This window comes from Amblyraja radiata, chromosome 16, assembly GCF_010909765.2.
Source record: "Amblyraja radiata isolate CabotCenter1 chromosome 16, sAmbRad1.1.pri, whole genome shotgun sequence".
Lineage (NCBI taxonomy): Eukaryota > Metazoa > Chordata > Chondrichthyes > Rajiformes > Rajidae > Amblyraja > Amblyraja radiata.
The window spans coordinates 17,291,828-17,305,595 of NC_045971.1; the positions used below are offsets into that span (position 1 = coordinate 17,291,828).

At 43.0% G+C, this 13,768-nt stretch overlaps 1 protein-coding gene across 1 annotated transcript in view; it reads right to left on the reverse strand.

Annotated features, from left to right (window-relative positions):
* Nucleotides 1-7,507: 7,507 nt before the first annotated feature.
* vat1 (vesicle amine transport 1) overlaps nucleotides 7,508-13,768 on the reverse strand; it is a 44,104-nt gene continuing 37,843 nt past the window's right edge. The window contains exon 6 of the mRNA XM_033035260.1: nucleotides 7,508-9,395. Within this exon, the coding sequence (XP_032891151.1) occupies nucleotides 9,294-9,395 (102 nt within the window). The 3' untranslated portion in view covers nucleotides 7,508-9,293. The remainder of the gene's footprint in view (nucleotides 9,396-13,768) is intronic.

The window sequence follows — 13,768 nt, forward strand, 5'->3', positions numbered from 1 at the left end:
CGTGGGACAGGCCCTTTAAAGTTGGGCAGGTCTCCAACAACTCTCACCAACCTCTACAGATGCATCGTGGAAAGCATTTTAAATCAGGATGCATCAGAGCATGGTTTGAAACAACTCCTTCCAAAACCACGAGAAATTGCAGAGAATCGACGCAGCCAAGACCATCACTCAAACCAACCTCCCTTCCATTGATTCAATTTATGCTTCAAGCTGCCTCAGCAAGGTCACCATAAATCAGGGACAAATCTCACCCCGGCCATTCCCTCTTCTCCCCTCTCCAATCAGGCAACTGGTATGGAAGTGTGAAAACGCACACCTCCAGATTCTGAGAGTTTCTTCCCAGCTGTTATCAGGTAACTGAACCGTCCTATCAACCACTAAAGAGCAGCCCTGAGCTACTATCTACCTAATTAGAGACCTTCACATTATCTTTAATCAGATTTACCTAGCACTAAATGATATTCCCTGTGTCATGCATCTGTGCACTGTGAATGGTTAGATCATAATCATGTATTGTCTTTCCGCTGACTGGTTAGCACACAAAATCTTTTCACTGTAGCTCGGTACACGTGACAATAAATTAAACTAAACTGTCTGAGCATGAGACGGGTCGAGGGCATGAGATGCATGGGTGGGTACAATGCCAATCGGAAAGAACCAGTTGGCCTTGGTGTGTCTCAGTTTCCCTGTGTCCCTCACCCTCTCCACTCCCACTACTGCATATTTGTCTAGTTATATTCCTCCATTAGGATCACAGCTACTTTTTCCTGTCAACACCATCACCTCACACTCACTACCAGGCTCAGTGACCCAAAATGGTTTTTTTCCTTTCCTGTGGTTTCTCTACAGATGCTGCCTGACATGTTTAGCTTCAGAAGGTACACAAAATTGCTGGGGAAACTCAGCGGGTGCAGCAGCATCTATGGAGCGAAGGAAATAGGCGAAGTTTCGGGCCGAAACCCTTCTTCAGACTGATGGGGGGGGGGGGGGGGGGGGGGGGCTGCTTCAGCATTGGTTTTGAGAAAGGCAAGGGAATGTTACTTGCGGTGCAGTGAAAATGCAGCACTCCCACCCATTTCTTGCCAAGGCAAAACCTGCAAGTAAAGCATGAAGTTTCAGTGAAAGCAAACAGCTCCCAAAAAGCAGAAAATCCTGCACTTGTACCAGTGGGTGTAATAATGTCAAACTGAAACCTGCTGTACAGATTAGAGAACAAACTAACAAGAAATCTGAAGATAGACAAAGTGTTGGAGTAACTCAGTAACTCTGTTAGACAAAGTGTTGGAGTAACTCAGCGGGTCAGGCAGCATCTCTGGAGAAAAGGAATAGGTGACGTTGTGGGTTGGAACCCTTCTTCATCGGGCCGGTTTTCATTGATGAGGCTGTCATTCTATAGATATTGAATCGAATCTTCTCACACTTGTTGACTCCAACAGACAAAGGTGACGTGCCTGCACATTAACCCATCAAATATGGGCAAACTTGCTCGTTTTAGGTGCTTTGAATATGTGGCTTTCAGTAGGGAATGCAAAGATTGAGGAGATGTTTTTAAATGTTAGATGCCTAGCAGCAAGTTTAAGATTTGCAGATTCTGGCAGACAGCTCAATGCAGTGTATGTCTGCACCTGCAATTCAACATCTGTAGTTCAATGCATGTAGGGAGGAACTGCAGATGCTGGTTTTAAACCGAAGACAGGCACAAAAAGCTGGAGTAACTCAGCGGATCAGACAGCATCTGTGGAGAAAAGGAATAGGTGACGTTTCAGGTCGATGCCCTTCTTCAGTCTGAAGAAGCTCGACCCAAAACGTCACCTATTCATTTTCTCCAGAGATGCTGCTTGACCTGCTGAGTTACTCCAGTTTTTCGTATCTGTCATCTGTAGTTCAATGGTATGCAAGCCTGTTGCAATTACATGCCGGCAGTCAAAAATCACAAGAGACCAACACTCACACATACAAAAACTAGAGCAAGCTGGAGTCATCAGTATGCATTTTATTAAACATTTAAGGCATATGGTAATACCTGGCATAAACAGCATTACATTTCATTGTAGAATCCATCTAAATAGCAACTGCTTCACATTTACAAAAGCAGCTTTTGATGGGATTAAAACACCAAATAAACCAAGCACAGATAATAATTGACCTGTTTCTCAACCCCCCACCCCACTGTCCATTATTATAAAAGGGACAGTTCTTGCCTTCAATGGATTTACAGTTGCAAGATCCTTGTGGCAATTCTGGGTGACGTCTTAATATACAAGCAGCAGCAGACAGAGATTCCCAGCAGCACTTGACATGTTGCATTGAACAAATTTACCATTTCACACATGGAAAATAACTTTAGATTTTATTATCCAATTTAATTAAAAAATATCAAAGTTTATCTGTTGAATTGTAGGTTTGATGCCAGCATATGATATTAGGTAAAAGTATTTTAAATCCAGATTCAACATTAGCTCTTGAATCTGTTGTACGTTCTCTGGGGACTGTAAATGCTATCAATTCAACAGAGAGGATGATTTTATGTATTGAGTTACTACTGTTGCTCCTGACAGTTTCTAAAAGGAAACAAAATGGTTTCTTAAAAGGACAGCGCTGGAGTAAGTCAGCGGGCCAGGCAGCATCTCTGGAGAACAGGGATTGGTGATGTTTCGGGTCAGGACCCTTCTTCAGTTCTCCTTCATCTGAAGTGGTCCTGACCCAAAGAGAACATCACCTATCCACGTTCTCCAGGGATGCTACCTGGGCCCACTGACTTACTCCAGCACTTTGTCATTTTATTTTGTAAACAAGCACCTGGAGTTCCTTGTTTTTTTACAAAATGCTCTGCAAGATAGGGCCAAGTGGTCACTCAAGGAAGGGTGAATGGACTGCAACACAACTGTACTACAATTCACTAGTGAAATTTCCAATGCCACTGCCAATTACGTGGTACTGTTAAACGGCTACCCTTTCAAGCTGGTTTAATCACAACACACTATCTCCAATTGTCAAGCATCAGGTTTGCATGCAGCAGTAGCAGGGGGAGGGTGAGCTACCAAGGAATGCATCCTGGAACTGTCACACCTGACAGCAACCACCAAACAAGGGATATGTGTTATTTATTTTTGTTCAAAGATATAGCATGGAAACAAGCCATTCAGCCCACCGAGTCCACACTAGTTCCATGTTATCCCCACTTTCTCATTCGCTCACTACAAACGAGGGGCAATTTACAAAGGCCAATTAACCTGCAAGTTTGCGGGATGCAAGAGGAAACCAGAGCACTGGGAGAAAACTACGCAAGGCCACAGGGAGAACGTGTAGACTGCATGAACCGCACCCGAGGTCAGGATCGAATCCAGGTCTCTGGCGCTGTGAGGCAGTGCCTCAACCATCTGCACCACTGTGCTGCCATTTTTCTGAAAGCAAAGGCAGTTTGGCAAGTGAAAGAATACTTCAGCATCAAAGATGTCAGGCAGCAGGCCATAGTTCTGCATGGCCTTTTGCACATCTCTCAACGTGTGGGACTGACTGACATGCATTCACTGCCATGGCCAAGCATGGATCAAAAGGAACAGTGCCTTCCTAGGCAGCCGGCTCAAATCAGGACTCACCTTGGCAGCAAATTCCCCGGCCAGAGCGGGTGCATTATACTTTGCTGCCACCCCACGTCTGAGCAACTCCTAGCAGGAGCCAGGGGCAGATTTCAGTTACTTGCCGCTGCACATTAAAGCTAATAGTCTGCATGGCAGAAGTTCAACAGAGCACCACGGTAATTCCACAAAAGAAAAAGAAAATCATCAGAATACAACAGCTTCACAGTTACAAGTTGCAGACCGCCAATGTTTAGCAATTCCAAGCACTGAGCCTCCAGGACAGAAACCCACCTGCATCCTAAACAGTCAACCGTTGCTTGGAGCTACATTCTGCTGCTGCACTTGGCAACAAGTCACATCCATCACTGTTCCAATAATAGTCTTATTGTAACCCTGGCTGAACATATCCAGCAAAATGGCCGGACCTGGGACCTCAGTCTTTATACCGAATGTTACAAGGCAATTGTTACACCCAATATCTACTTCTGCTGGAACCTAAACATTGGCCCACAAGTGCTTTATAAGTTTAGTTTAGAGATAGTGTGGAAACAGGCCCTTCGGCCCACCGAGTCCGCATGGACCAGCGATCCCTGCACACTAACGCTAGTTCTGCACATGCTAGGGACAATTTACAATTATACCAAGCCAATTAAACTACAAGCCTGTACATCTTTGGAGTTAGGGTGGAATCCAGAGATCCTAGAGAAAACATTAAAAACTCAGTACAGACAGCACCCGCAGTCGGGATCGAACCCGGGTCTCTGCCGCTGTAGGGCAGCAACTCTCGCTGCACCACTGTGCTGCCCTGGAAGAGCAACTGTTCCGACAGTTATCTCAACCCACAGAGCTTCATACTAAAGTGGCATCTTATCTGGCCAGGTGCCAATGGGGCCAACAGGCAACCTTCACGCCTGAATGTTGGCGTCAAGTTTAGGGACAAAATACATTAAAAACTCATTGAAGCTAATCGATGTTGAAAAGACTGTCTGGAAACACAAAGTTTTCCCTCGACACATCTTCAAGTGGGAGCTCCTCAATGTCCCCAAATCGAGAAAGCATGCCTTGATTTCCAGTTCAAGCTCCCTACCTCAAAAAATAATTGTTGCCAGGCAAGTGCTCAACTGCAATTATCTGGAGCAATTGTGAAATCAATTTATGTTGAATTATCCGAAGGCCTTCGGTAGCTGCAGTGCATATGTCAACACCAAAATGAAAGGATTTGCAACTGAATCACAGGAAGGTTTTACACAATAAACCACATTAAGGCCGACTTAACCCTTTTAAACCCCGACAGTTTTATTGAAATATCTTTCAATTCATTTCTTGGACATCAACCATTTAACTGGATAAACTAAATTACATTTCATTCCAGTCATAGTCAGAACCATTGGTCCCTTGACTTAAGTCATATTGGCACATTTTCTAAGCTCGAAGACACGAGAGCACTTGCTCAGGCTCAGTTTGGAGTAAGGCAGTGTGTATTGTGTGAATTTTCAAATACCAGTTTGGCGGACAGATGAAAAGATGCCAAATCCATCCAGTTTTAATTCTGTTTCTGTTTGCTTCCATATCCATGGGGCAGGGTTGGAATTGGGAAGTGAAACTAACTGCATGAAGGCCTGCAGCCCAGTTAGTTTCTAGCACAGTAGCAGGAATCTTGGCCGACTATCCTTTCTATAACCCATGACAAAGTCAATCATACACACCCCCTCTCCACCTAAAGCTACTTAGCTTGAATGCAATTGGAAGAAAAATCTACACCAACAGTAAACCAGATTAGAGCATCAAGTGTAATTTTTTCCATTGGCTGTTCATTGCAAGTTCATCCAAAACGGTGAACTGAAGCAAAGTGCTGGAGGAACTCAACAGGTCAGGCAGCATCTGCGGAGGGAACGGGCATGGAATGTCTGAGAGAACATCCATTTTCTCTGCAGATGCTGCCTGATATGCTGAACTCCTCCAGTACTTTGCTCAAGATTCCAGCATCTGCGGTTCCTTGCGTATCCAAAAGATGGAATAGTTCTCAACCAAACAACTCTAAAGCGATGAAGCAGGATGCTGGAATTGGACAGAAAATGTTGGAAGGTTCGGTCAGAGACCAATATCAATTAAAAGGGAGATTTGAACAGTAGAATTACGCACATTACATGAAAAAGGGTAATTTGCAGGCTAGGTGCAGTAATTCAATTCAATAAGACAGCAAACCAAGATTCCTGTTTGGCCAATGTACACGAGTCAACTCAGACTTGATACACAAGGCAAATAATAGCCGGCCCACCTGGGTAATGAGATTTCAGCTCTTTGGCACCCACTTATTTCTGCAAGATTGAAGACCTTGAACATTGAACACCTTGAACATGTTTAATAATATAAAAATCACAGGATAAACCATTATGTTCTATGATATTTCAAAGAAACTTGAAATAGATGCATTCCATTAATGTCACATAATTAAAAAGGGTTAAAATAAGATCACAGCGACCAGTCCAGCACAACACATTATGCAAAGAACTAGTGTTCCTCCTCCTTCCAATAAAGGACACCACCGAGGTGTGTGGTGGGGCAGCAGACATTAAAGCACTGCTACCTTGTGCTGTTTTTTCCCCTCCATCCAAAACACTAAACAGGAACAGCACTGAGGTCAAAGTTAACTTAAAAAATATATATAGAACACTCAACGGCTTTTAAAAAAAAATTAACCCTTTGAACTGTTGTACTTGACATTTGGTCACCCTAATGCACAAAATATAGCAGACATCTTAAGCACATCTTTAATCAACTATCGGAATTGGCAGAATTTCATGCAAAAGGCCTCCTTCTGTCGATTTAAATTGACAAAAAAAAATGCTAACAATAGGCATTTGGGTTTAGTAGGCACCAGGTTCTGAAAAAAAAATAATTTAATTAACTGGTTCAAAAATATTCAGTGCTGTGGCCTGATCAGATTGGAGTCCAGGTGTCACACTTGCTCTCTTATACTGATCCCCATATCCAATCATGTATCCATTAGCCCATGAACTGAAGATAAAGGTTATTATACCAAAGTCTGGTACTTGGGAGTCCAGACATTGTGCTTTTTAGACAAGGGAGGAATCCATATTGAAGCCAAGTAACACTGTTTCTAAAAAGTTAAAAAGAATCGTAGAACTAAACCACTTCAAGAGGTGGGCCCCGATGAACAAGAGGCTAAAACTATGACATTGCATTAAATAGCACTTGCATTGGTTTTAAGAGGTTTTCGTCTTGGAGTTTGAAAACCATTAGCAGAATTACGCAAGGAGAAAGATAAGAGTAGAATTGAAAGCACTGGAACTTATATATTGGTTTGTCTGGTCACCAAGACAAGAGACAAGTGTCCTTTGCAGAATCAAATACTTTAGACTTCGGAGACACAGCACGGAAACAGGCTCTTCGGCCAACCTAGTCCCCGCTGACCAGCGATCCCCGTACACTAGCACTATCCTACACACTAGGGACAATTTGCAATTTTTACAGAAGCCAAATAACCTACAAATCTGTACCTCTTTGGAGTGTGGGAGGAAACCTGAGCACTCAGAGAAAACCCTGGCAGTCATGGGGAGAACGTGCCAACTCCGTACAGACAGCATCAAAAGTCATGATCGAACCAGTGTGTCTGGCACCTTAAGGCAGCAATTCTACCGCTGCACGATTGTACTGACCTAAATACATTTGAGTAAAATCAGAGATGGTGTGATTTGGCTTCCAGCCTTATTCAGATGGGGCATAAAAGTATCCAGAAGCCATCTATGCATTGAGGACACAGTTATTGGGTTTAGTGCTGGAATAAAGTTCTGAATCATTAAAGCAAGGCAAATGTTGCTGGTGCCACCATCAATCACCTTCACTTCCGAGGCAGCTGGATTGAGCTCAAACTTTCATGTTGCCAGCTGAACAAATGTGTTTTAAATCAAGTAATTCAAGTTCATTTTAGTGGCTCAAAACAAATGATTAAGCTCTGTATTATGTCACCAACCTGATAAAGTCCATCCTTGGATTCTGCAGCAGATTTGTATTTGGCTTCAAAATAGATTACTTTCTCCTGAGGAAGCGATGGTTAAATGTGAATGTGGTCAGACCACCCCAGGAGCAATTTAGCCCAGGAGGGGACACATCATAAATTTGGGCAGCAAAGCTCATAATGCAAATGCGGAATTAGATTAGTGTTTTTCACCCCCCCCCCCACCATGCACCTTACATTGGAAAAAAAAAGAATATTAGTTTTTAATGATTTTCCAATCAGCAGATGGAATGGAATCTGCTTTATGCAGATGCCACACTCAACTGGAGCCCAGAAACCTAGCTAGTTCAGTTGTATCTGCATATATCAGACAGCACCTTTGAACACAGTAGCAGACTAACATCCTTTGCACCAAATGAAACACAAAGACTGGATGTTATTCCAAACAGGTTAGACCAAACACTAAAATATACAATGCCGGACTAACTCGGCAGATCAGTAGCATCTCTGGAGAACATGAATCGGTAACATTGTGGCTAGACTTTGAAGAAGGGTTCCAATCCAAAATGTCACCGATCCATGTTCACCAGGGATGCTGCCCAACCTGCTCGGTTACTCCAGTATGGTGTCCTTTTTTGTAAACCAGCATTTGTAGTTCCTAGTTTCTACTAAGATATAAACTTGCCAAAAGGCAATGTATTTTGGGGGCGGGGAAAGTGGAATAATTCTATGACTTAACCATTCTATGACTGAACCATGGGATGATACAACATCCCATCAAGCAGGAGTTGGCTTCGCCTTGTTCAGAATGGGGCTCAGTGCTATTCTTTTACAAAAGACAGAAACATTTCTGCAAGTTACAATTGAAGCTCAAACAGCTTCCAGTGTAAACCACTATTCAACCCAAAGAGAAAGCAACTTGTGTAGAACTGAGTGCTTAGCACCCCCCCCCCCCCGCCCCATGATGGTATTGGTACAGAAACCTAATGTTACCCAAGTTTTGCTATTCAACATTTACTTGTCAAGCCAAATCAACTGGCCAAATATTTGGCACAATCCTAATACAATTTTATGTCATCATTTGGCACCTTCAAAAGAATTCTTAACCCCATGGTTTCAAAGTACATGTTGAGAACCAATCAGTACCATCAGGGTTTTAGACAATCACTATCTCGGTTTGCATAACTTTTGGAAACTTTGGGAAGGTGTGGTCACTGAACTTAATATAATCAAATCCACCATGACCTAGAACAGCTGTTTGGTGCAAGCCCACCGATATAGTGGCTTGAAGCACTTTTAGCCAATGCATGTTGTCCAGGGTAAGTGATAAGCCCTTGCCTCTAGAGCAAGGACACTGGTAGCCAGAGCTGTTCAGTTACCTCATGGAGCTTTGGTCTGCATCTTAAGACAGAGGGCTATTCAGAGCAGTGATCTGAGGAAAAGAGTAAAAATTACTGCAAGTCAATGTTCTGTGCTCTTAACAAGTTTGACAGGACTTGGGGGTGGGACGGTGGTAAAATATGAAGGTAAAACACAAAGTTAAGTCGTAGAAAATAAAACCCATTGCGACATTGACACAAACAACAATTTGTTAACGAGTCTGATACAAGGGTGATTCAGTCAGGAGTCACATCCCTACTTTAACCCTCAAACTATCAGGTATATCTTCAGGTCAGAAAAGGTTAGGAGTTTTAGCTAATTCATGAGGTTATCCCCGCCTTTTAAGTAAACGCTTAATTTTCAGTTGCTGTGGCATCGGTTGTCTTGACTTCAGGGACCAGAAGGATTTTTCCAATGTTCTTGTGCTCTTGCATATGCCTCATTGCATCACCAATCTGCAGAGGAAGAGAAAAAAAACAACTTAGGAATTGGCACCAAGGTGTAAATTACAAGATGAGGCATTTTAGCAGGGAACAAATCCTACTGAAGTGCCAGTTTTTGATGCACTAGGTTTTTAAAACAGTTTGTTGGCCCCAAGTGATAACTAGAGCTGCTGTACTGAGTAGATGATTATGCTTGAAGTTTAATGTAGTTTAGAGTTACAGCGCGGATACAGACCCTTCGGCCCCACCGAGTCTGCACCGACCAGCGATCCCCGCACATTAACACAAGTCTACACACACTAGGGACAATTTGCACTTATACCAAGTATCCAAACCCAAGCTAATTAACCTACAAACCTGTACGTCTTCGGAGAGCGGGAGGAAACCGATCTCGGAGAAATCCCACGCAGTCACGGGGAGAACGTACAAACTTTGTACAGACAGTACCTGTAATCGGGATGGAATCTGGGTCTATGGCGCTGCAAGCGCTGTAAGGCAGCAACTCTACTATTGTGCCGCCCCTAACAGCACCCAAGTACTAGGTCACAAAACAATTAGAACAGAACAGGCCTTTTGCCCCACAATGTCTGTGCCAAACACAATACCAAGTTAAACTAATCCCCTTTGACTGCACCCGATCAAGATCCCTCCATTCCCTGCATAGCAATGTGCCCATCTAAAATACACTCAAGTGCCACTATCTTAGCTGCCTCCACTATCATTCCCCACACTGCATTCCAGGCACTTGCCCTTTGAACACTTGCCTTTCACATCTTCAAAACTTTGTCAATCTCACCTTAAAGCTATGCCCTTTAGTTTTTGACATTTCCGCCCATGAAGAAAAGTTCCGTCTACCCTACGTATACCTCATTATATACACTTCTATTTGGTCCCCTCAGCCATAAGACAAAACATACCAGGTGTATCTAATCTCTCCTTATAGCTCAAACTCTCTTTAATTATAAGAGACCAGAAGAAAACTCCACCCTTCCAGTCAGAAGACAGAAACAATGCCAACTTCAGATCAAGTCAAGTGTTAGCTCAATGAGACCAGTGCGATGATTAAAATATCAGACCTAAAGGAATTTCCACATCATTCAAAATGTTTTCGATACATGTAAACAGAAGCACAAATGGAGACACAAGGAACTGCAGATGGAATCTTGTGCAAAATACAAAGTGCTGGAAGAACTCAGCAAGTCGGGCAACAACTGCGGAAGGAACGGACAGATGACGTATTGTGTCAGGATTCTTGAGAAGTGACATTTCCTTGACATTAAAAGCAAATCACAGCACAATGGATTACTTGAAGCAAAGTAAAACTGATCTACTGTAGGTGATGACAATTAGTACTTTATCATCAATCCATAAACTGGTTGTTAGTCCAAATTGCAGAAAAATGTTAAAGAACAAATTCAACGTGTACATTTTGCACAGGTTCAAAAATCTAGCGTCAGGAGTTTGTATATGCAGCAAGACTTTCAAATCTAGTTAGCTACAGCAGTGGGCAAGTTCGCAGAGTGAACTGAACTCCAATGTTTAATATAGAGTAACACATTACCAGATTTAGCAAATGTGTACACAACGAACTACAGATGCTAGTTTACAAAAATAAAATACACAAAGTGCTGGAATAAACCAGCAGATCAGGCAGCATCTCTGGAGAACATGGATAGGTGACATTTTGGGTCAGAAACCTTCTTCAGATATGCTGCCTGACCCGCTGAGTTACTCCTGCATTTTCTGTCTTCACCAGATCTGGAAATGTTACGCTACAAAGCAATGCTAAATAACCTTATCTAATAGGAAGCCTACTGCTGAAGTCGCCACTAGATGGCAGCCTACACAAGTGAATTTGGGAAACCAAGCTAGACATTTACTGACCATAATACCACTCCACCCATTCTAAAGAGGACATTCAGTAAATTGCAAATAAGAACTTTTCTTATTTGCAAAGTACATCATTTCATCCATTAATGTGTCGTCCAGGGGCCAAGTGTTTAATGCTGCAATTTACAAGGAACAGATTACACACAAAACCATCAGCAAGACATCTTTTGCTACAGTAGTTTTCTAAGACTAACTATAAAATAGATTCGTTCTGGACATGGATCAGCATGCATTTTTACTTTAACTTTAGAGATACAGTGCAGAAACAGGCCCACCAAGTCCGCAACGAACAGCGATCACACTAGCACTACCCTATACACTACAACAATTTGCAATTTTACCGAAGCCAATTATTCTACAAACTGTCTTCTACGTTTTTGGGATGTGGGAGGAACCTAGAGAAAACCCAGGCGGTCACAGGGAGAACGCACAAACTCCGTACAGATAGCGCCCGTAGTCAGGATCTAATCCGGGTCTCTGGCACTGAGGCAACAAATCTACCGTTTTGCCACCCACAAATAGTCCCACTCGAACTGCACTACACTGAATGTGCCCACTACTTGGTATTAAACTACAGAGTAGACTTATTGACACTGAATGGTGCTGTATGGTCAAGGGCAGTACCTGGTTAATATATTAGACTATATTACATTCTTAATCATGTGACACCAGCCAAGCCAACATTTCATCAAGAAGAAAATGTCATGTTATTTAATAAAATGGCACAAGATGGGTGGGAATTTGCATAAACCAAAAGTCAAATTAAATAGTCATTATCATGTGACTATTTTTTTTAAAGGATTGTTATGTAACCAAAAAGCTGGTGTATACAAGGAATAGAGAGGGGAAGGTTGTTAATGGATTCCAATCAGTTCAAAGTTGGGCAGTGAAAGATGGCAGATGGAGTTTAATCCAGACAACTAAGATGTGATGTATTTTGGAAGGTCAAGTGCAAGAGGAAAGTGTACAGTAAATAGCAGGACCCCTGGGGGCATTGTTGTGCAAAGGGGTATTAAGATGCAAGCCCACAGGTTTCTGAAAATGATAAAATTAGTAAAAAGGAGTTTAGCAGATTTGCTTTCACCGGTCAGGGTATAAAGGTTGCAGCTGTACAAAACTTTGGTAAGGCTGCATTTGGAGCACTTTTATAGTATTGCACAGCACAGCTCACAATGTCTGTGCTGAACAGGATGCCAAGAGTAACTATTAACAGCCTGCACATAAACCACTTGCCGATCCAAAATCATACGAAGTTGGCTTAGGTGATGGAGGGAATAACGGTGGAAGGATGCTTTCCTGCTTGTTAAGCCCGTGACCTGTGGTGTATCACAGGGAGACACCAAATGCTGGAGTAACTCAGCGGGACAGGCAGCATCTCTGGAGAGAAGGAATGGGTGCCGTTTTGGATCGAGACCCTTCCACAGACTGTATCCAAGGGATCTGTGCTGCAGCCTTGTTGAGAGGTGCAGTTGTTTGAGATGTACATTAATTTGGAGGCTCAGTACAGCACAGAAACATGGCCTTCAACCCACCTTGTCCATGCTCCACTGAACTTGCACACCTCATTAAAGTTACTGCTCAGCCTCCTATACTCTAAAGAAAAAAAGTCCAAGCCTATCAAACCTCTCCCTACGACTGAAGCACACAAAACAGCCTGGCAAATCATTTCTGTACATTTTCCAACTAATGGAGGTGGGATGGCCTGGAAGGAGATATGACAGAGGAAATTAGATTCCTCAGCTTAAGCTGATCTTGCCGCGAATTGTCATTTTAGGATTGTGCGCTTTTCTGAAGACAAGATCGTCCGAGAGAGTCGACACAAATAGTGGGAATATGTAACGATTTTCTCAATGTCTTCATCGAGCCAATGCACAGTTCTCCCAACATGTTAAAGCCCTGTCCCACGGTACGAGTTCATTCCAAGAGCTCTCCCGAGTTTGCCCTGATTCAAACTCGGAGATTTACGGTAATGGCCACTCGTCGGTACTCGGGGCTCTCGTGGACATTTTTTTTTAACATGTTGAAAAATCTTCACAAGTCTTTCCGAGCTTACCTGCCGTTAGCGTAACGAGCCACTAAGACGTCCCCTAGCTCCGACATTCCCGCCACGTTCATTCTCCGTGCTTACCACGAGTTTGTTTTGTTTTTTTTTTAAACTCGGGAGAGCCCTTGGAATGAACTCGTACCGTGGGACAGGGCTATTAGTCAGTTAACAGGACTTCAAAGGCAGTGATTACCAAGTGAAGGCATCAAACCTTAGACACCAGATGCTTTAGATGCAGGAGTTTGCACACTGAATTTAACATCAGTAGACAGCATCTTCCAAAAGCTAAGTGTGAAATGCATCTGTTGGTGACATTAAGCATTTGTTCCAGACTCGGAATCAAAGCAGCTTACTACTGGGCTATGCCCAAGGTGTTAGTGCACAGCTTCTCACTAAGAAGGTAGAGGCAGCACCGTGACAGATGACAGCCATTTGTTCTTTAGGTTTTAAC